Consider the following 23738-nt stretch of genomic DNA (forward strand, 5'->3'; position numbering starts at 1 on the left):
CCTAAGCGGGAACAAGGGGACACACTTCGCCGAACTGACCCACCTTGTAACAGCTCGGGATACACCGCCAAACTGCCACCTTGTAACAGCTCGGGATAGACTTTGCCGAACTGCCACCTTGTAACAGCTCGGGATACACCGCCAAACTGCCACCTTGTAACAGCTCGGGATAGACTTCGCCGAACTGCCACCTTGAAACAGCTCGGGATACACTTCGCCGAATTGCCACCTTGTAACAGCTCGGGATAGACTTCGCCGAACTGCCACCTTGTAACAGCTCGGGATACACTTCGCCGAACTGACCCACCTTGTAACAGCTCGGGATAGACTCCGCCGAACTGCCACCTTGTAACAGCTCGGGATAGACTTCGCCGAACTGACCCACCTTGTAACAGCTCGGGATACACATCGCCGAACTGACCCACCTTGTAACAGCTCGGGATACACATCGCCGAACTGACCCACCTTGTAACAGTTCGGGATACACCTCGCCGAAACTGAACTGCCCTATAGATACCTTCGAGCTCAAGACTGCCTCGCTCAGCACTTTGCATCACCTTCTGGGCACCAAAGCCAAACAAGTCGTACCATGCCTGACACTAGGGAAGTCCGTGCCCGAGGGCGCCACGCCTAACTGACTTGGGATCTGACGTTCGGCAGCAGCACTCTAAACGGCCACCTGCCACCGCCACTGACGCCGCCATCTCCAGTTAGACGGTTAGGCAGTGACGGTTATGTCTCAGCAGAAAGGACAACGACCGAATTGACAAGCACAAGGGTAATCATACCCGATCTGACAAGGGCCTCGGGACGAGTACACGAAGTGACTATAAGAGCCCCCTGCCCCCCGACAACGGAGGTATGCAAACTTTGCGCTATCTGGTACTACCTTGCTTTTGAAGGATTCTAACTTGAGCTTCGGAGCCTCTACACTGGGTTCCCCCCGAAGCTTTCCCATCTCCTCTGTTTCAGGTTCCCTGCTACCCCGTTCGGAAAAAAGGCAGCGGACAGCTAAGACCAGCTGGATCGCGCTCCATCAATTGGCGTCGTCTGTGGGAAAACGCTTCAAAAAGCCTCCCTCCAAACTTCAATACCCCCTTAACAGTTCCAGCAACACCAGCTTCACCAGCACCAAGTGTTGCACAACATCTCCTAGTATCACTATCAACAGCAGTTCCCCCAACTGCCACTGAACCAACCACTACTTCAACCTTGCCACCCCGCTCTGAGGCTAGTCAAGGTCTCCCCGCAGGATGGGCGCCCCCGCCAGGCGAAGGCCTCCCGGCCCCAGAACCACCCCAACAGCCAGGCCTCGTCCCCAGGCCGAAGAGAGAAAAATGTCATCCCCGCCTCGCAACCCGCAGGTGGGTCGGGGACCTTGCCCGCAAGGTCGGCACCCTGGCGGTCCAAGCTCGAGCTCCCGCTCACCGAAAACCGATTCAGTGCCCTGGCAGCAGACTACCAGCATTCCAGGCCCATCAAGCTCGGTAACACGGAGGCCAACAGCGCTAGCACAAGGCCCGCTCAACGACGAAGGCGCCGGCGAATCGCCAAACTGCCACCCGCGCCTTGTCGGAATTCAGAGGCAAAGACACGAGCTTGGACGAGGTAGGGGCTGCCCCGGATCTCTCCGTTCCTTCCCCCCTCGCATCGGAACTCCTGGCGGTCCCCTTACCCAGAGACTTCAAGCTCCCACCTCTGGACAAGTACGACGGGTCCTTCGACCCCAACGACCACGTCGACGCCTTTCAGTCGCAAATTTACCTCGCCAGGGCTAGCGAATCGTGCATGTGCGTGGCCTTTACCACCACCCTCAGGGGGGTAGCCCGCACTTGGTACAGGAACCTAGCCCCCGGGTCGATAAAGTGCTGGGCCCAGTTCGTGCAAGTCTTCACCACACACTTCGTCACCAGCCGACGATGCCCCAGAACAGAGGAAAGCATTTCGGAGTTCCCTACTATTTGGCCAAGAAGTTCCCTACGGACTTCGGTATAGGGGTAGCGCGGGGAGACCAGCTCGAGTCCTGCAAATGCTACGTTGCCGCCCTAAAGGGAAAAACCAAGGCAGACGACGACCTCGAACTGAAGCGGCCGGTGGAGCAAGGTGAGGAGCGAGCTTCGCCCACCGAGGAAACAGTCGCAATCCCGACTACAGCTACGGACCCAGCTCGCACACTAAGCATCGGAGCTTCCATCGAAGACCCCCTACGAGCCGAACTAGTGAGTCTTTTACTTCAAAATTTAGATATTTTTGCCTGGTTCGCGGCCGACATGCCCGACATTAGCCCCGGACTGATAACTCACAAACTTAATACTGACCCTGTAGTCAGACCCGTTAGACAGAAGAAACACAACTTAGCCCCAGAACGCTGGAGAGCGGTCGACGAGGAGGTCGAGAAGCTCCTCGCAGCAAACTTCATAAGGGAAATCCACTACCTGAGCTGGGTGGCCAACCCGGTGTTGGTAAAAAAGGCAAACGGCAAGTGGCGCATGTGCATCGACTATACCGACCTGAACCGAGTTTGCCCGAAAGATTGCTTCCCCCTCCCCAGAATTGACCGCCTAGTTTACGCGACCTCGGGAAACGAGTTCCTAAGCTTCCTGGATGCCTACTCGGGCTACAACCAAGTTAGGATGGACCCATCCGATGAGGAAAAAACCAGCTTCATAATCGAGTTCGGCCTGTATTGCTACAAAGTCATGCTCTTCGGACTAAAAAATGGCGGGGCAACTTACCAAAGACTTGTAAATAAGTTATTTCAGCCCCTGATTGGTACGAAGATAGAATGCTTTGTAGACGACATGGTCGTCAAGACTCAGTTTTCACAAGAGTTAATACAAGACTTAGATTCTGTTTTCCAAATCCTGCGTCAGTTTAGCATGAAGTTGAATCCCAACAAGTGTGTCTTCGGCGTCACCTCGGGCAAATTCCTAGGCTACATTGTCAATCGGCGCGGTATTGAGGCCAACCCGGACAAAATAAAAGCCATTCTAGATATGAAACCACCTCGGAAAGTAAAAGAGGTTCAGAGGCTAAACGGCCGCTTTAAGCCGCTTCTTGTCCAAGTCAGCAGACCGCTGCCTACCCTTCTTCAAGGCAGTCAAAAGCAAAGGGACGAACTAAAAGGTTACCTCGCTAGTGTGCCAACCTTAGCCCGGCCCGAGGTGGGCGAGGTCTTAGAACTGTACCTCTCGGCGAGCGATGAGGCGGTCAGTTCGGTACTAATAAAGGAAACAGACCGGCTCCAATGACCCATATATTATGTTAGTAAAATTTTACAGGGAGCAGAGGCAAGGTACCCGTAGATAGAAAAACTAGCATACGCCCTAGTAATAGCAGCTCGTAAACTCCGCCCGAAGTCTCCGGTCGACTAACGAAATGGGCCATTGAACTCAGCGAGTACGACCTTCAGTACAAACCGAGAACCGCTATCAAGGCCCAAGCTTTGGCAGATTTTATTGCCGAGTGCACTTTCAGCCACGAAGCACCACAGGTCGAGCCCGAGGTCCCCAATTGCGGCGAACCCGGAGCTCCTGATCCCATAGAGTCCGAACCCCATGAAGTAGCAGCCAGTGTGGCATCTCTCCTAGTCAGGCGAAGAGCGAATTGGGATGAGTAGCCCTGGATCCTTCACGTGGATGGTTCCTCGAACTGGAAAGGCAGCGGAGTTGTAATAGTCTTGTGCGGCCCGAGTGGCACAAAATTAGAATATGCACTATGCTTTGAATTCGCGGCATCCAACAACAAGGCAGAGTACGAAGCACTGATCGCCGGGCTGGACCTAGCGCGAAAGGTTAAGGCAAAACACTTGGTCATCTGCAGCGATTCTCAGCTCGTGGTAAACCAAGTTACCGGCGAATACGAAGCACGCGATCTCTCCATGATCGCATATTTGGCCAAAGTAAAAGAAGCCCTGCTCAACATCCGGTCACACATCATCAGGAAAATCCCGAGGTCAGAAAACACTGAGGCCGACACCCTGTCCCGGTTAGCCAGTACGAGTCACAACAACATGAGAACTGTGTACATAGAGGACTTACCTCGGCCTAATATTCTCGGGGGGACAGAGGAGGTCGCTCCCGTCTTAGAAGCAGAGCTGAGCTGGATCGATCCACTCGCGAGCTTCCTGATAGACGGAACCCTCCCTGCAGAACGCAATGTGGCCAAGAGGGTGCAGCGCCAGGCGGCCAAATATGTCATAATAGACGAACGGTTATACTGACGGTCGTACACGCTCCCCTATTTGCGGTGCCTGCGACCTACCGAAGTCGAGTTCGTACTCCGCGACACTCATGAAGGCCTGTGTGGCGGACACTTGGGGGGCAGAGCACTTGCCCAAAAGGCACTTCGACAAGGATACTACTGGCCAACGATGAAGGCAGAAGCTGTCGAGCTCGTCAAAAAATGTGACAAGTGTGAGAAGCACGCTAACATCCACCATCAACCTGCCTCCGACCTCAAATACCTCGCCAGGCCGTGGCCCTTTGCACAATGGGGCATCGACCTCCTAGGGCCATTCCCACCAGCAACAGCTGGAAGAAAATCCTTAGTTGTTGCGGTAGATTATTTTACGAAGTGGATAGAAGTCGAACCTTTGGCAACTGTCACGGCTCGAAACATACAAAACTTCTTTTGGAAGAACATAGTATGTCGGTTCGGGTTACCTCGGCTTCTAATCTCCGACAATGGCAAACAGTTCGAGGATATCAAGTTCCAAGAATGGTGCTAGAACATGGGGATTCGGCAAAATTTCACGTCAGTCGCGCACCCGTAGGCAAACGGTCAGACGGAAGTAATGAACAGAGCCATCCTGTGCGGACTGAAAGCACGTCTGGATCGAGCTAAGGGATTGTGGGCCGAAGAGCTACCAAGTGTCTTATGGGCTCACCGAACGACCGAAAAAGCAGCCACGGGAGAAACCCCCTTCAACCTCACCTACAGCACTGAAGCAGTGATCCCGGCGGAAATCAAAATACCAACGTTGTGATTAGAAACATATGACGATCGGACGAACGGAGACGAGTTACGCACCAACCTTGACCTACTAGACGAGGTAAGGGACCTCGCGCACATCCGAACAGCGGCATACCAGCAGCAGGTAGCTCACTACTACAGTAGCAGAGTAATGCAATGAAGCTTCCGAGTCGGCGACCTGGTCCTCCGTAAGATTATGGTGCCCGAACCCGGCATCGGAAAGCTTGGACCTAATTGGGAAGGGCCCTATAAAGTAAAAACAGCGCTAGGGGGCGCATACGAACTTGAAACCTTGGAAGACAAATGAGTACCCCAAATGTGGAACATCGTGAACTTGAGGCGATACTACCTATAAACCACCTAGCGAAGTGGACGAAATCAGGCCCTATGTGCCACAAGGCAAGCCGAGGAACTTCGGCGTAGACAGCACATTATCAGCTCGGCAAAGAATCAGTTCACGGCATAAAAGACCACGGAAATTTAAAAACCCGGCAAAGAAACAGCTCGGGGAAGATGAGCAAGGGGAAAAAGACACTCCATTGCAAGAAACAGTACATTGGCAAAAAAAAAAAAAATTACATGCCCGGAGCCACTTCTTCGCCATCGGAAGGCACTTCAACCACACCTGAAGGCCCTGCCTCTCCTTCAGAGTCCGGCTCGCCATCGGCAGCATTGGCCATCTCCTGAGTTATACGCGAAGTGGTTATGGCACTTACATCGAGGTCGGGGTACGTATTCTAGATCATCCACCGGCTCAACTTGAACCCCCTCCTGTAAGAGTCCACCATCAGATCGTCAAAACGCGGGGAGGCAATGTAGTCTTCAACTGCCTTCTTGGCGTCTTCAATGCCTTGGGAAAAAATCTGTGTTCTCTCCCTGATGTCCTCCTGAAGATATTCGACTTGATGCTGCAAATCCAACTTCAAGTCCGCCATATGCTTGACAACTACCCCCATGGCCTCGGCGTCACGCTGAGACCTCGCCTGTTTGGCCATCGCGACGCGAGTAGCCTCTTCAGCAGCATGAGCGGCAGCCTCGGCAGCTCACGCTTGTCGCGAGCTCCTCTCCACTTGGGCCGCCAAGGCATGAATCGAAGAATTCACCTACCAAAAGAAACAAGTGAGCAAATGACAGCAGAAGCAACAGAATAAAAAAGGAAGACAGAATCTAACTTACCACCATGGCATGTGTTATGGCACGGCAAGCGACCTGATTCAAGGGAAGATCGGTCCACGCCGCGACCTCCTCGGGGAAAATAGCGTCCCTACTCTTCTGAAGAGCGTAGTTCGGCGTCAACACACTCCTAAACACCCCTTGAGCTCCTGAGCCTGAGGGCCCAGCCCGCATATGAGCAGACCCGGAGTGAGCAGGAGCACTTGAGTATGCAGGAGCGCCCGTATGAGTGGTTTCAGCGTAAGGCGCCCCGATAGTCTTGTGCACCGGTGGAGTCACTTCGGGCTCCTAGGCAGATCCTCTGGCATATGGTCTGGGGCTTGGGGCTCCTCATCCAGGGGCAGCTCGGTACGAGTTTGCTTGGCGACCCGCTTCCTCCTCTTCATACCTTGGAACAATGCCCCCCACGAGTTCTCTCCGCGTCCATCACACCTACAGAAACGAGTTCGACATCAGAAAAAAAAATGAACAAACCAAACAAGAAACCGCATAGGTAGAAACCTACCCGAACTCAGGGCGGCTGCAATAAGCTTGGCCTCCGTTAAGTAGTGGTGGCACTTTAAGCCTTGCCGTGCCCATTGCCGGAGACCCTTCACCGTCTCTTTATCAAGAGTTACGCCCAAATCTGGAGCGGCCTCACCCCACCCGGTCTGAAAGGGCCATCCTTGTGCACTTCGCACGCCGAAGTAGTCCCGCTTCCAAGCCGGGACCTTATTAGGAAGATCATGCAGAAGCTTGAAACCCTGGCGAGGAGAAAGGTAATACGCCCGTCTCCCCCCAGGAAGAGAACCCGCCTGTCTCTTGAGCATCAAGATAGAGGAGAATATCTCTAAGTCTAAGGGAAAGTTCTGCTCGCAAAAAAGGGAAATTGTCCCCACCAGGTTCCGAATAGAGTTCGGATGAAGCTGGCCAATGGTGACACCGAAGTGGTTTATGACTTCGACGAGAAGGGGATGGAAAGGAAGTCGCAACCCTGCAGCAAGCTACTCTCTAAAAATCACGATCTCGTCGGGACCGTGTTCCCAAGGAAAGCTACCCGAAGGAATAAAATATGTGTACCCCCTAGGAAGATTGTAAGACAGAAGTATGGATTGAAGCCCCTCAGGCGTCATGGTCGAAGGGCCAAACTGGTCTAGCATCCGACCTCGGCAGGAGGTAGACGCCAAATTGCCCGAAGCGACTCGACCTACTGGTTCGTAGTCCTCAAACTCCACCTCAAGATCACTGAGGCAGTCGGGGGACATGGCTCGGTTGGTGGAACCTACATCGGCCCTACTCGAAGAATCGTCTGAGCTATCAAAGCTAGACATTAGGGAAAAGACGAATTCAAGAAAGTACTCACCGGAAATTTTGAAGAAAAACCAAAGAACCGTGAACTGTATAACCAGCCTTGACGCGAGCTGGAAAATACTTGGACGCGAGCTGAAAGGTTGGACGCGAACTCAGTAGACAAACTGCAGAAGTGACAACCGGGGTCCCCCACTATTTATAGCTACAGTAACCAAGAATCGACCATGCAGACCGAAGACGATCCGACGACCCACGTTCTTATCGACCGCACAACCCTTAAGGTCGAGACGTGATTGGAGCACGTCTTTCCAAAAAAAGCGAAACGTCAGCGCGTCTTTTTGAAACCGACGTCGCTTCGACACGCGTCTTTTCGAAACTGACACGCCGCACGTCTCCCTGACAGTCGACCGCGCACGTACAGTAGTGGCGTGCCTTTTTGGAATGACCCGCTGTCACGTCCCAGCGGCGCGAATTGGTTTGAAATTTAAAACGTGTGGTCACAACCACCATCGTTCTTGAGTAAGCACGTTTCCAGCCTTCTCGGAAACCGAAAGAACCCTACCAAAAGCGTCTCGAACAGTGAAGGTTCGAAGGATGGGACAAATCCGCCAGCTACCTCGCGAAAACTCCCCGCACCATGGCAAGACCCCCGACGCAAGGAGTGGGGGGCAATTGATGAAGGAAGATTTGGCCCGACCTCTCTATTATGTGACACGTGGCAGAAACAACAGCTCGGCAAAAGGGGCCAAGCCTAGGCGGGAACAAGGGGACACATTTCGCCGAACTGACCCTTGTAACAGCTCGGGATACACTTCGCCGAACTGACCCACCTTGTAACAGCTCGGGATACACCGCCGAACTGCCACCTTGTAACAACTCGGGATAGACTTCGCCGAACTGCCACCTTGTAATAGCTAGGGATAGACTTCGCCGAACTGCCACCTTGTAACAGCTCGGGATAGACTTCGTCGAACTGCCACCTTGTAACAGCTCAGGATAATACACTTCGCCGAACTGACCCACCTTGTAACAGCTCGGGATACACCGCCGAAACTGCCACCTTGTAACAGCTCGGGATAGACTTCACTGAACTGCCACCTTGTAATAGCTCGGGATAGACTTTGTCGAACTGCCACCTTGTAACAGCTCGGGATACACTTCGCCGAACTGACCCACCTTGTAACCGCTCGGGATACACTTCGTCGAACTGACCTGCCCTATAGATACCTCCGAGCTCAAGACCGCCTCGCTCAGCACTTCGCATCACTTGGCACCAAAACCAAACAAGTCGTACCACGCCTGACACTAAGGAAGTTCGTGCCCAAGGGCGCCGCGCCTGACTGACTTGGGATCTGACGTTTGGCGGCAACACCCTAAACGGCCACCTGCCACCGCCACTGACACTGCCATCTCCAGTTAGATGACGGTTAGGCAGTGACGATTCTGTATCAGCAGAAAGGACGACGATCGAATTGACAAGCACAAGGGTAATCATACTTGACTTGACAAGGGCCCCGGGACGAGTGCACGAAGTGACTATAAGAGCCCCCTGCCCCCCGACAACAGAGGTATGCAAACTTTGCGCTATCTGGTACTACTTTGCTTTTGAAGGATTCTAACTTGAGCTTCGGAGCCTCTACACCGGGTTCCCCCCGAAGCTTTCCCATCTCCTCCGTTTCAAGTTCCCTGCTACCCCGTTCGGAAGCAAGGCAGCGAACAGCTAAGACCAGCCGGATCGCGCTCCATCACTTCCCTTTATAGAACCTATACATGGTCCGTGTGCCCAAATTTTCTTATATTCATTGTGGATAATGATGTATTGAATTGTGGTTTGCCCCCAAAAAACTTATGGATGGCGCTCAATGATCTCCTTTTTAATGATACTAGTAGAATGGCATCGCACGGGACATTCGAACCAATGAATGATACTACAATCAAATATAGATCTTAACTAAGTTGGGTGTGGCCACTTGTTTGATTCTTCACTTGTGTTAGTGCCAATCTATTTGATTGTCCTAAAATAAAATCATACTTCAATTACTTCATCCTAATTGAGTGTGAGTGGTATAATGTTAAAGAAAACAAAACTGACTTAAAACATGATTAAGGATTCCATTTGACATATAATGTAATGTGTGTGTATATAAGTACACAAAAAGCTTTGTATTGCAATATTAGCACAATCGCTTAAAGGGTTATGGATCCAACCATAATGCTTCGTGCTAGTCATAAATTAAAACCCAAGGACTGATCCTAGTTGAAATGGTGTAACATAGATTTAATTCAATTAAAGAGACTAGCAGTAGGGGGTTTGTTCTCAACTTTCTAGTGTAGGATGTTGAAACCAAACCTAGAGGATGCCAAAAACAAACCATACGAGGGTTTGGCTCTTAGTTTGCAAGTGAAAGATGTTGAAAGCAAACAAGTTGGATCTTTATATAGAACAAACACTAAGTTTTGGTATTTTTATGGTGCATTTCGCTAATGGTTAAGAGAATTAGGTGTGTAAGAACTTACAAGTTGCAAAACACTAGAAAATGCTTAGAAATTACAAATACAAACTTGTTTGGGCAAATGTAAGCCTGTTAAAGACACATGATTAAACACTAAGTTAATCCCAAAGACGAAAAGTGCTTGAAACTTATAAATCAAAACTTATTAAACAAAAACCCTAAAATTAGTTGAATAAAAATAATTATCAAAGAAACTCAATTTTAAACTAAAGCATGATGTGAAATCAAACTCCTATTGCATTTTAATAACATAAAAGAGTGAAAGAGATAATAGAACTTTGCAATTGTGATAAACATGATATTGAGTATGATTTTGCCATATGTTGTTGTTGAATTTTCTTGAGATGAAAGGCAAAAGACTAAATATGATAAAAAATGAAGAACAAAAACACTTGGAACTCCATTAGTTCCAAGTATCTAAAAACATACATAATTTCTATTCACATATTTTCCAATCAATCACCTAGAGGTGTAAAATCGGGCCATGCTGGGCCAAGTGGCACAACCTGCATGTGGCTTGTGCAAAGTGCAGGTCGGGCCAGGCCACAAACCGGGCCAAGTCATGTTTTTTTTTTTTTTTTGAATAAACAATGAAAATTTTAACATAAATTTAAAAATATACACAAAATTTTAAAAACATCTTAAAATTTTATTTTATATGAATTTTGATGTATACAATTGTTTATATATACAATAATATAATAAAATTATATATATTAATATATTAAATATAATATATATACATATTATATATTATATATAAAATATATATATATGGGTCGTACTAGGTTGTGCCCATGCCATCATGCGGGTTACAGGTGGCATGGCCCACTCGATCGTGCCAGGCCGACTCAAAATTATGTTGAACCATGGCCGCGGGTGACACAGCCCGATTTATACCTCTACAATTACCCCTTATGATCAATTTGGAAGGAATACAAATTCAAATATGTACAGTACAGATACATACAAAATAATGCAAATTACAAGGTTTTACACTCTACATATATTTGTATTTGTACTCCTTCCAAATGGAGTCTTATTGTTGGTTTTTAAGAAAATAAATTAATAAACATAGTTATAGGAGCAAAGCATATATATGGTATAATAAATAATGAGGATAATTTTGGAGATAAAAATCAGAGTTTTCAACAAAAACTAATGAACTTTTAAACAATGGAAAAACAAATAGAAATAATGGTGAGGGGTAATTTTAGAAATTAAAATTAGGAGTTTTGACGACTAGGATGATTACCATTCCCATTTTTATTAATGGTTAATAGGGGTAATTTTGGAAATTAAATTTAGGAGTTTTGACGAATGGGACAATTACCATTCCCATTTTTATTAATGGTCAATAGATTTCCTTTAGGCTGCATTTGGAAACGATGCAAACAAGTTTGAATGAAAATATGTAGAGTGTAAAACGGTTCACATAAATTGTAAAATTGGGTTAGTTTTGCAATGACAAATTTACCTTCTTACCAAACAACCTTTTTGCTATAATGGACGATGCAAACATGAATTCCAATAAAGATTGTGTTTTTTTTTTGTTTTTTATCAAAAGCCCTCTTGAATGCAAATTTACTTCTTTTTATTGATGTACTTTTACATCTTATTATCAATGTAAATATGTATTGATTTGTCATTTGTCAATGCATAAATGTATGTTGCCAAACACAGGCAAAAGTGAACCATAGTGCAAATTTACCCTGAACTGGGATTTACGCTCCATTTGCATCATTTCCAAACATAGCCTTAATCTCCTTAGTGTTATTTCTAAAGCTAATGCCTCCATTGAGTATTTACTAGATCCTAAAAGTATATGTACGGAGACAACATCTACAATAACTATAGAGAGAATTACAGCTTGGAGTAGACTTGTTCATAGGCCAGGCTTTGGGCCTGATTTTGCATTGTGTTGGGCTCGGGCTTTGGGTCAAGCCCATTCTAATTTTAGCAAAAGCTTCTAAGCCCGACCCATGGACAAGTTTAGTGGAGAGAGTTATAATTATTTTTGATGCTTTTGTCACCTCTACCTCTACAACTATTCAATTAATTGCACATGATCAAAGTTGGGAATTCCTCTTTGCCAAATCATCTCGTATTCCACTTTTCTCTATTCTTAAATCTAAAGCTTAAGCTTTCTTTGAAGGTCTTCTTTTTGCTAAAGAGCTACATCTTTCACTAGTCATAGTTGAAGGTAGGTGTCAGCACCCGATTTTACGGGTAGATGTTTTGGAAGGTCCTAGGTCTAATGGTTGTGTCTAATCTAACAGTTGATGTGTAAGTGAGGGTCGATCGAGGCCATCATATAGGTATCGGGCATATTTTAACGGTGGATCTGAGAGCTCTCGAGGTGAAATTGAGCTTTATTGGGTTTTTGGGTGTTAAGAAAGGATCATAAGGGTCTGATCGGGAATTTGGGGTGAATTGGGGTTCAGGTGGCGGATCGAGCAAAAATCGGGTGTTGACAATAGGGGTGCTCACAGTTCAATTAATTGAACAGTGGGGTATTTTTTTGAAATAAAATCAGTACTACTGATTTTGAAAAATCCTTGAATTGAAATTGAACTAAATCAACTGATTAATTTGTTGACTGGTTTTAGTTTTTTATTGCTTTGATTCTTTGATTTCTTGGTTTTTATATTTATAGTATATTATAAATATATAATATATTATACATTATAAATAGATTATTATAAGTATATAATTATAAATATAATATTTATATATAATGCACACACACACACACACACACACACACACACACACACACACACACAGGCCAGTTTGGTTAAGCATCGGTCTTTTAGGTTTATTGAAAACCAAAATGATCCTTCAAATTTTCAAAAATACCGAATTAATCGATTCAATTAACCAAAATTTTTTGTTCGATTTTCTCGATTTGGATCAGTTTTTTGGTTTTTTATGAACACTCCTAATTGAAGGTGATGCTTAGTCAATGTTTTCAAACCATCATTGACCCTGGCGGTCTGACCGTTCAGCCTGGAAACTATCCAGACAACCAGTTTTGTTTTACCCCAACCTGGTCCCTAGCCAAAAACCGTTGAATTGTTCAGTGACTTGCTGACTCAGGTGGTCAAACCGTCGACCCATCGACCCATTCAATAATTTTTTACTGTTTTTATTTTAATTATTATTTTTTATTTTTTATTGGAATGATCGTCTATTCAAACTGGATGGTCGAACTGTTGATCGATGGCCAAAGCGGTTCCAGTTTCAAGTCAATTTTTAAAACCTTGTGCTCAATATATTGTTAAGCTTCTTTTTGGCATATTACATTGATCCATTGTGACAACTTTGAATCGCTATCGTTTGGCAAGTCTTTTTTGAAAGATAGTTTGCACTTTACATAAAGAACTTGGTAACCCACAGACCGTTTGGTTGGAGGTGTGTCTTTCCATGTTAAGACGAGACTTGAGTAGGCGAAAAAAAAATGTAAGGCTGCAATTTGGGCTGGGTTGGCCCGGATCCAACCCAAAAAAGTCAGGTTGTTGCTCGAGTTAGGGTTAGGGTTGAAATTCATGAACCTGCCTTTATTTTAGGTTGGGTTAGGGTTGACCCCTTGGGCAACCCGACCCAACTCAAACCCGACTCTATAGTATATGTCATATGCTATATATTATATATCATACATTGATTTGTTTAGATCTATTGATAGTTATATAGCCCTCACAACATACTATCATGTCTTTCTTTTAAAATAACCACTTCATCCCAAATGAAAAGACTAGAACCTTAATAACATATTTTATATTTTTTGAATATTTTATTCTTCACCTCCTCTCTAATGTTTGCCACCCATAAAATATCTATCATAAGTCATAACTCATAATAAACTATAGTCATTTCAAATACTTATTTTTTTAAATTTTGTACTAAGATAACCAATAAAAACATCAACAAACAAATACTAGTAAAACATAGGATTAATAGTAAAATTTGAGATTAAATAATTTTATGATATTTTAAGTGATGGGAAGAAGGTTGGATTGAGCCCAATCCAACCCAAAGTTTGAATTGAGTTAGGGTTGAATGAATTTAATTAGGGTTAGGGTTAGAATTGCGTGGATCAGGTTGAAGGTTGGGTTGAGGGTTTAAAACTTTGGATTGGACTAGGATTAGCCTCAACCCAACCTAACCTTATAGCTCTGAAAAAAAGGCAAGAAGTTTCGTTTCTAATTTCCTGCAATAAGCTAAAATTGAACTGATGGCATCTTTTTAGGGCACAATCTATCGTTAGAAAAATCCTCCTCTAAAAAAACTAAAACGCAAATTGCCAAGATTATAAAAAACTGACAACCTACACGAAAAAAGATGTCGAATGGAGCTTTACATTGTAAGGGACTTCCCACGGAGTTTTTTTTTTTTTTTTTTTTTTATATATTTATTCCACTTCCTCCCACCGAGTTCTTAATATCCTCCTATAATCCGAATTCGATTCCAACCCGCTAGATATCCAAGAGGGATACGATCCAATTTGAATTCAAATATAAAATGTCATGATCTTCATTCGAATTCAAATATAAATGAATCAAATTTGTATTTGTGTATATCCGATCATCTGATCCATTTACTACAAAATTGTGTCACATATCTTCTTCTTAGAATTTCTCTCTGAAATTCAACGGCTCAAAATTAGGGTTGCAAGTCGGACTGGGTTAGGTCGGGTTGAGGCTAACCCTATCCAACCCTAAGTTCTAAACCCCAACCCTAACCCTAACCCAACCCGACCTACCTAACCCAAACCCTAACCCAACCCAATCCAACCACGAAGTCAATTTCGGGTTGGGTTGAGCTCGGGTTGGGCCCAACCCAACCTTCTTCCCATCTCTTAAAACCTCTTAGAATTTATCAATTTTAGATCTTAACTCAACTTTCACTACATATATTAATCCTATATTTCATTAGTATTTGTTTGTTGATATATATATTTTCTTGTTCTTTTCATATAAAATTCAGAAAAACAAGTGTTAGAAATGACTATAGTTTATTATGAGTTATGACTTACGATAGATCTTTCTTCGGCGGCAAACAACATAAAGGAGATGAAGAATATAATTTTCAAAAAAACATAAAATAATGTTATTAAGGTTTTAGTCTTTTTGATTAGGATTAAGTGAAATGATTATCTTAAAAAAAAATACATGATACTATGTGGTGGGGGCTATACAAATATCATGCATCTAAACAAATCTATGTACATTATATATTACATATAACTTATACTTATATATTATTACATGTACTATAGAGTCGGGTTCAGGTTGGATCAGGTTGGTTAAGGGATCAACTCTAACCCAACCCAAAGTAAAATCAGATTCATGAATTTCAACCCTAACTCTAACCCGAACATCAACCCGACCCAACCCAACCCAACTTTTTTCGGGTTGGGCTAGGGTCGGCTTCGGGACAACCCGGCCCAATTGTCAAAATGGATGCAGTGTATCCGATTCGAATCCTATATCTTTCGTGTTGAGAGATCGTATAATCTGCCTACTCATTGTCTACTCTTTCGCCGTTGGATTAGTGTCCGAAGGGTATAAATGTTGAGGCGTGTTAATTAGATTTCAATCTGACGTTAGCAACGGGCACACGTGGGTCTGCCTACCGAACCAATATGCTCTTTATCTGAACTCTTCTTCCACGCAAGCACCAGCTCATGTATAGCCTCCAACAAGATGGTACTTATCGTCGTCAAATCTCTCCTCTCGTATATCAGCGCTCAGCGGAGTGCGGAGAGAGCTCGAACTGGAAAAAATGGCGCTAATGACTTCCATATTTCGTCGAAGAATCCGATTAAATTCGCTGGGGCAGTACCATATACTGTCGCAGAGAAAAACGTTGGCCTCCTCATCGGAGAATAAGAAGCCATGCATAGAGAAAATTCTAATCGCCAACAGAGGAGAAATCGCTTGCAGAATTATGAAAACTGCCAAGAGATTGGGGATTCGAACTGTAGCAGTTTACAGCGATGCAGATAAAGAAAGCCTTCATGTAAAATCTGCAGATGAAGCTATTCGAATTGGGGCGCCTCCGGCTCGATTGAGCTATTTGAATGCTTCGGCAATCATTGAAGCTGCAACTCGTACTGGTGCACAAGTAATATATTTGACGTTTCCCTAACTAAGATTTGCTTTATTCTTTTCTTCTGATTGTGCTTGCCAGTTTCATATAGCATTATCTTTATATTAGTTTTTGTCACTGTTAAAATAATCACAATTGCGGGACATGAAGAATTTTGTTTCATATTTGCAATTACGAGGAGACTTATTAAAGCACATTTATACCTAACTTGGCACTCAAAAGAAAAATCATACAGATTGACTAACGCCCCTTAGTGTAGGTAGTTTCTTTAATAATGATTTTGCATACATTCATCAATTCATCCGTTCTATAATTGTTGTGTTGAGCACATGGAAGACATAGACTAATCTCCCCTGTTCAAGGATTCCAACTCCCACTTAGTGGGTTCCTGGTAAGGTTCAACTTGTAGAATGACTTATACTGTGCAATCAATCAAGGATTCATGGTGGGACGTGAAGGACCGAGTAGATGCGGAGGTGAACGGCTGAGATCTTGGTGTATCAAACCTGCATACAAAGAGAGAATAAGAGTAGTTGCACAATACAGGATCCGAGACACCTATCTCTCAAACAAAATGCAAGAGAGAACTGTCAAATCTGGATGGAGCCGAAATTTGGAGGTTGCTTGACCTTCCAAGTTATCTTTGATTTTGCACACTTTGCTATCTTTGTGATAGCCATATATATAGGTCTTTCCCCAACATTCCCTTGTTTTGAGGAGGGAGCGTAACCAACATGAACGTTTGGAGCGAAGACCAAGTCAAGGCCTCTCCAGATTGAGACAAATGTTTCATACTGACCAAGGATCTATCCACATGGTCATCCAGTTTAGACTGGGTCAAATGGATATCCATTGACCCAATAAGAGCTGGAATTTGGATTCAGAATAATCCAACAATATTGGTATCTCCACGCATAAAAACATTTTCAAATAAACAATCAAATAAATTTATTTTTTTATAGAAAATAAATAAATAAGTAATAATTTAAAATGAATGATTGTGTGTGAGAGTGTTGCATGGAGATAACCATAAAATCATCTTCCATCAACATGTGGCTTATCACATGGCCATTGGATATTCCAACATGTTGGGGATTAAACGAGGGCCTATGGCCACTCTACCATCATCTCCCACTTGGCCAGTTAGGCCCGAGATGAATAAGTGCCAACCAACCCCATTGCAATGGGTTTAGTCAAAGGGTCGGTAATCATATCTTTTGTAGGCACATATTCTACCAGGATCTCATTCCATTGGTAGACATCATATAAATACCGGTAATGGAGATCTATGTGTTTCCCTTTAGGGCCGATCTCACCATTTTTAATTGTCTTAATAGCAGCTTGATTGTCATTGAAAATCTTCACAGCTCCTATTGGCACATTAGGAATTCGAAGTTCTTTCAAGAATCTCCTAATCCAAACTGCTTCAGATGCCGCGGAACTACAAGAGAAAAACTTAGCTTCCATGGTGAATTTAGCTACACAACTTTGTTTCTTGCTTTTCCATGAGACAACACCTCCTCCTAAGAGGAATAAGTATCCAGTTGTAGATTTTCTATCATCCGGGTCACTTGCAAAATTAGCATCACAATAACCCAGTAACTCTAAATCATTTGCATGATAGGTTAATTTGAAGTATTTTGTTAACTGCAAATATCTAAATATTCTTTTAATAGACTTCCAATGTGTTTTACCTAGGTTACTTTGGTATCTACTAATAAGACCTACAACATATGAGATATCTGGTCTTGTGCAAAGCATGGCATACATCAAGCTACCAATAGCTTGAGCATAGGGTCTATACTTCATTTTCTCTATTTCTTCATCATTAGTGGAAGCCATATACCTACTTAATTTGGTTCCTTTACAAATTGGAGTTTCAACTCCATTACAATCTTTCATAATAAATTTCCTTAGAATTTTCTCTAAGTAATGCTCTTGTGAAAGAGTTAAGGTTTTAGTGTTTCTATCTCTTTCTATTTTAATTCCAAGTACATAACTAGCATCATCCATGTCTTTCATTTCAAAGTTGGTTTTTAACCAACTTTTAGTTTCATTAGTCATAGACACATCATTTCTAGCAATAAGAATATCATCTACATATAATGAAAGAACAACAAAACTGCTCCCACTATTCAAAGAGTAAACACAATAATCAAACGGATTAGGTATAAATCCAAGTTTAGAGATTGCTTCATGGAAGGTATGGTACCACATCCTAGAGGACTGTTTTAAACCATACAACGATTTCTTTAATTTATACACTTTATTTTATTGTCCCTCTATTACATAACCTTTGGGTTGAGTCATGTATATTTCTTCATTTAGTTTATAATGAAGAAAGTAGTTTTAACATCTAATTGACACAACTCTAAGTCCAAAAAGGCAATTAAGGACATTAGGATTCTAATAGAGGTAAACTTGGCAACTGGAGAGTAAGTCTCATCATAATCAATCCCTTCTACTTAGGTGTACCCTTTTTGCTACTAATATTGCCTTATATTTTTTCTATAGACCCATCAACATTGAGTTTTCTCTTTAATATCCATTTACACCCTATAGGTTTCATATTCTTGTTTAGATCAACTAATTCCCAAACCTGATTTTTATTTATTTAGTCTAACTCTTCTTCTATGGCTTCACACCACTTTTCTTTATCAGGTGCATCCATAGCATCTTCAAAGTCAATTGGATTATCAAAATATTCTTCATTCAAGTAGGTATAATAATATTTTAATCTTGATGAAGGGAATCTTTCTCTTTGAATTCTACCTAAGGTGTAATTATTAGATGAAGATGAAACCTGTCTATCAAGTGTAGTCTCAGCTTCTATAATTTCTTTATTTATTTCAAATAAGTTGGGTAATTGTTTATTATCCTCAACTTGATCTTCTAGAAAAGCAACATCCCTGTTTTCTATTAATTCAACTGTTTCATCAGATTTATGATTAACAAATCTATACCCTTTGCTATTATCACCCTATAAAGGTACACCTTAGACTCTTGTTATCTAACTTGCTTCTTTGCTGCTTTGACATTCTTACATAAGCACTAACCTCCCAAATTTTGATGTTAGTCAGGTCTGGTTTTCTACCAGTCCACATTTCATGGAGTGTTAAGTTATTAACTTTAGTTGGAACCTTATTTAGAATATATACAACAATACCTAAGGCTTCTCTCCAAAAGTGTGTTTTAGACTTGAGTGAGATAACATTGATATCACCATATCCAACAAAGTCCTATTTCTCCGTTCAACCATTCCATTCTGTTGTGGTGTGAAGGACATGGTTAATTGGTGTATGATTCCATTTTGTGTACAAAAGTCACTAAATAGGTTAGAGATATATTCTCCACCTCTATCACTTCTAAGAGTTTTTATTTTTTTACCCAATTGGTTTCCTACAAATGTTTTATATTTTTTAAATTTCTCTAACACTTCTAATTTTCTTTTAATCAGATATACAAAGCCAAATTTGGAGGAATCATCTATAAAAGTTACAAAATATTCTATACCCCTATGTGTTTTTACATTCAAAGGGCCATAAACATCAGAGTGTATTATAGCCAATAATTCCTCTGATTTCTTTCCTTTCTTAAAAGGGAGCCTAGTCATTTTTCCATTAAGGCATGGTTCATAATAATTGAAATTCATTTCTATTTTGGGAATTAATCCATTGGAGCTCATTCTCATCATTTTATCTTTGTTTACGTGACAAAGTCTCATGTGCCATATGTACGCATTTTCATTCACATGATAAGTACAATCATAAATAGAAAGAGCATCAACTTTATTAATAGTCAAATGATACAATTCATCAGACTTATTCCCAAACATTAAAATTCTACCATGCTTTCCTATGGTTACTTTTCCTCCCCTAAAATGTACATCAAAACCCTTCTCATCTAACAGAGGTACAACAATAAATTTCTCCTAAAATTAGGTGCATACAATACATCATTAAGGATTAAATTTGTGTTCTCATTTATGGGGATCTTCACTTTTCCGGTTTCAAGTACATCAGTGTAGGTGTTGTTTCCCATAAAAATTTTGTTCTCTTGTCTTCATTTCCTTCAGTTCCAGGAACATTTCTTTAGTTTTGCAAATATGCTTAGAGGAGCCAAAATCTATGCACCAATCAGAAAAATCAGAATCAGCAAAGTAGGATTCAGAGACTACACAGACTATGTCTTTCTTTTTAGTTTTTCCCTTTTCATTATTTGATTTATTCTTCTTGCATTCAGGGCAATTATATTTTGTATAGCCTTGTTTTTCACAATTAAAGCAATGTTTACCCTTGGTTTTCTTGAATCCTTTTGAGAATTTAAATTTCTTATTAAATTTCCTCCCATTATTATTTTTGAAAAACTTGCCCTTAGGCTTTTCAGCCATTTGGGAAGTTTCAGTTGGTTTGGGAATAACCATTAAGGATGAAGGTTGGGATTTCTTCCTCTTCCTTTCAGCCTCTAATCCTAACAAGGTAGGTAAGTTTTTTATGCTAACTTCTCTTCTAGATAGATTTAAAATTGTCACTAACATGATCTACTACAGAATCCTCTTCTCTCATTTCATAGCCATAATATTTTTCAATTAACATTTGAACATAGGTTTCAATTATTTTTCCATATGTTTCTTTAATGGCTTCAAACATATCTTTAGCATTATTATATTCTTTAAATACAACATTAATGTCAGGCTCCATAAAATTTAACAAACAATTTCTTGCCTTCCTGTTATCTTTTTCCCATTTTTGAAATTCATGAATTACAATCAAGGAATCATCATCAGTAGGTTTAGCAGGAATAGATTTATCTAATACATAATCAACATTTTCTTCATCAAGTATCATTCTAATCCTATGTTTCCAGAGAGCATAATCGGTGCCATTCAGTTTCTCAATTTTAATGAGTTCTTGGGATAAGGCAGTAGAAGACATTGTTCAAAATAGCAAGAATATTCGAAAATAAATAAAGCAAATACAGGTATCAACTGTCTGTATTTTATGAGACTGTCACTCAAGTTCGGAGGCCAAAAATAAATAAATAAAGTAAATGCAAATAAAGTACTTAGCTGTTTACACAAAAATACTAATCGGCAGCTAAGTTATCCAACATGTTTATTTTGTCCAGCTCCCACTGCTCCTTTTAATTCAGCAGCAGCTTTGGCATTCGACAATGATACTTCTAAGTGGTTTGGAGCTTAAAAAAATGACAGTAGATAATTAATAAGATGTAGAAATCAACGATTGCAAAACCGAACAGAAATGGAAATGGGAGAAATAAGCAAATAAATAAAACTCTAATACCCGATTTGAGATGCTTGGGTTTGGCTCACTAGTCGAATCCGCCTTATCTAACCAGATTTGTTTTGTAGTGAACGAAAACAGTAAAATCCCTAAATTTATTTAGAGTTTCTTGCTTCCGACTTCAGATCTGAGATAAAGTTTTGCAGTTCTTTGAGCAGCAAATTCATATATCTTTCCGAGAAAACTCGAATAGGCGTCTCTTTCGAACAAAAAAAATAAGGAAACTGGAACCAGGTTTGGAGTCGCTAGAGTTTCTGTTCGTTTTGAGTCACCAAAGCAAGAATAATAATAATAAGGAGCAGCTGTTGAAGCTTGTTTGTATCTCGACAAAGAAGAAAGAAGACCTAAAACAGGGTTTCGGTGGAGGATGATGAGAAAACTTCGATCTAGTTCTTCTTCGCAGTGAATAACTACAGTTGGAGGCTCGAACAGATGCGTAGATGGGAGAGCTGACGAAACCCTCGAACAGAGCTTCGGTGGAGAAAGGAGGAAACTCTCGAACCGGTTGTATTCTCTCTCCTCTCCCTTTTCTGAAGCTTAAAAGATGGGGTGCTATCCGGTGTGGCACGGCTACACTCAGAAAACTGTGTCAGTCGATGTTTGGCTCTGATACCGGTGAAGGACCGAGTAGATGCAGAGGTGAACGGCTGAGATCTTGGTGTATCAAACCTGCATACAAAGAGAGAATAAGAGTAGCTGCACAATACCGGATTCGAGACACCTATCTCTCAAACAAAATGCAAGAGACAACTGTCAAATCTGGATGGAGCCGATATTTGGAGGTTGCTTGACCTTCCAAGTTATCTTTGATTTTGCACACTCTGCTATCTTTGTGATAGCCATATATATAGGTCTTTTCCCAACGTTCCCTTCCTTGTTTTGAGGAGGGAGCGTAACCAACTTGAACGTTTGGAGGGAAGACCAAGTCAAGGCCTCTCCAGATTGAGACAAATTTCTCATACTGACCAAGGATCTATCCACATGGTCATCCAGTCTAGACTGGGTCAAATGGATATCCATTGACCACTCTACCATCAGGATGATCATATAAAATCTTCCAGGCTGGTGGCTTAATATTGCCATTTTTTCTTAAGAGCTGAATTCTGATCCTATGGGAAAGCAGGATCCATGGTGGGACGATCATATAAAATTCCTTTGATGGTGGGTTTGGATTGCTTTGGATATACACCAAGCTACCAAATGCTCAAAGCACGCTTGTATTATGCAGGCCCAGATAGATGCACATATATTTATACACTCATAAGTCATAAGTATATATGCATATGTATTTGTATTTGTGAAGGTTTTCTTCATAGATATGGCCTTTGCTACTTAAGGAGATTGTGGTTGCTCAGGTAATGCAAATAAAAATTGGCAATATAAACAGGAGCATATACCTAAGTCACCATTGAGTAGGTGCTAACCTAAGTTTCTGTATCAGGGATCGAGATATGACAATTTTCCCTTTGGAAAATGGGCTAGAGCAGGTCTAAAAATTAGAGATGATGTGAGACTACATTCTTGGAAATTAAACTTATCTTAAGTAACAAGGCAACACAAGGCAAAGAAGACCGCGGGCAATAAGAAACAATTTCTTTACCATCTGCATTCCTCACAGGGGCTTCATGGTTCTGAAAGTTTGAGTACTGTAATTATTTGTCATTGTTACTAGACGTGCAACTTGGATTAGGTCAGGTTGGGAATTTGCTAAATTTTCAATGGGTTCTAGCCCACATAGTTGAAATTCTTCAGATTCGGAAACCTGACTTGCACCCCTAAAATGTTTTTTTTTTTATTATTTTTAATTTGTTCATTTTTATTTCTCTCTCAAAAACTTGATAAGTTGAAGCAGGCTATTGATGCAACAGGATTGGGCTGTATCTGCTTGCTGACAGGTTTAGGCCTAAAAAGGCCTCCATATCATATAGGCTTAATGCAAGAGGATTTTACATTGATCCCACAAATCAGGCCCATCCTATCTGGGCATTTTGAAGAAAGAGATGACTGCAACAGTTAGCATGAGAATCATTTCTAAGCTAACTTGGCAAAGCCTTATCCCTACTATTTGGAGCCAACAGTATGGGAGCCATTAGATACTCAATGCATACACCTATTTATATATACATTTATGTAGATACCTTCATAATACATAATCTTTTTAGAGTTCCATGTGATTTTTTGTTGCATTAATCAAGGTTTATTTGCCTTGAAGGATTGGCTTTTATAATTAATAACTAGACATTGTACTCTCTTTCTTTCAGAATGATAAATTTGTTTTCCCTTACAACTTTATCTCTTTTCTTTTTGGTCGATGAAATTCTAATCTGTGGGTTGGAGATTAACTAGTGAGGCTCTCCTTGTTATCCACCTTTTC

At 42.1% G+C, this 23738-nt stretch overlaps 1 protein-coding gene across 2 annotated transcripts in view; it reads left to right on the forward strand.

The window, feature by feature from the left end:
• The first annotated feature begins 15630 nt into the window (after positions 1 to 15630).
• Positions 15631 to 23738, forward strand: part of MCCA (methylcrotonyl-CoA carboxylase alpha chain) — a 44054-nt gene continuing 35946 nt past the window's right edge. Inside the window, exon 1 of one of the 2 annotated variants that reach the window (XM_088951074.1) lies at positions 15631 to 16076. In XM_088951074.1, the coding sequence (XP_088807200.1) occupies positions 15735 to 16076 (342 nt within the window). In that variant the 5' untranslated portion in view covers positions 15631 to 15734. The remainder of the gene's footprint in view (positions 16077 to 23738) is intronic. The other variant, XM_088951075.1, reaches the window with a different exon arrangement.

Source organism: Nelumbo lutea, chromosome 6 (assembly GCF_056320005.1).
Source record: "Nelumbo lutea isolate HS-2025 chromosome 6, American lotus-T2T, whole genome shotgun sequence".
NCBI lineage: Eukaryota > Viridiplantae > Streptophyta > Magnoliopsida > Proteales > Nelumbonaceae > Nelumbo > Nelumbo lutea.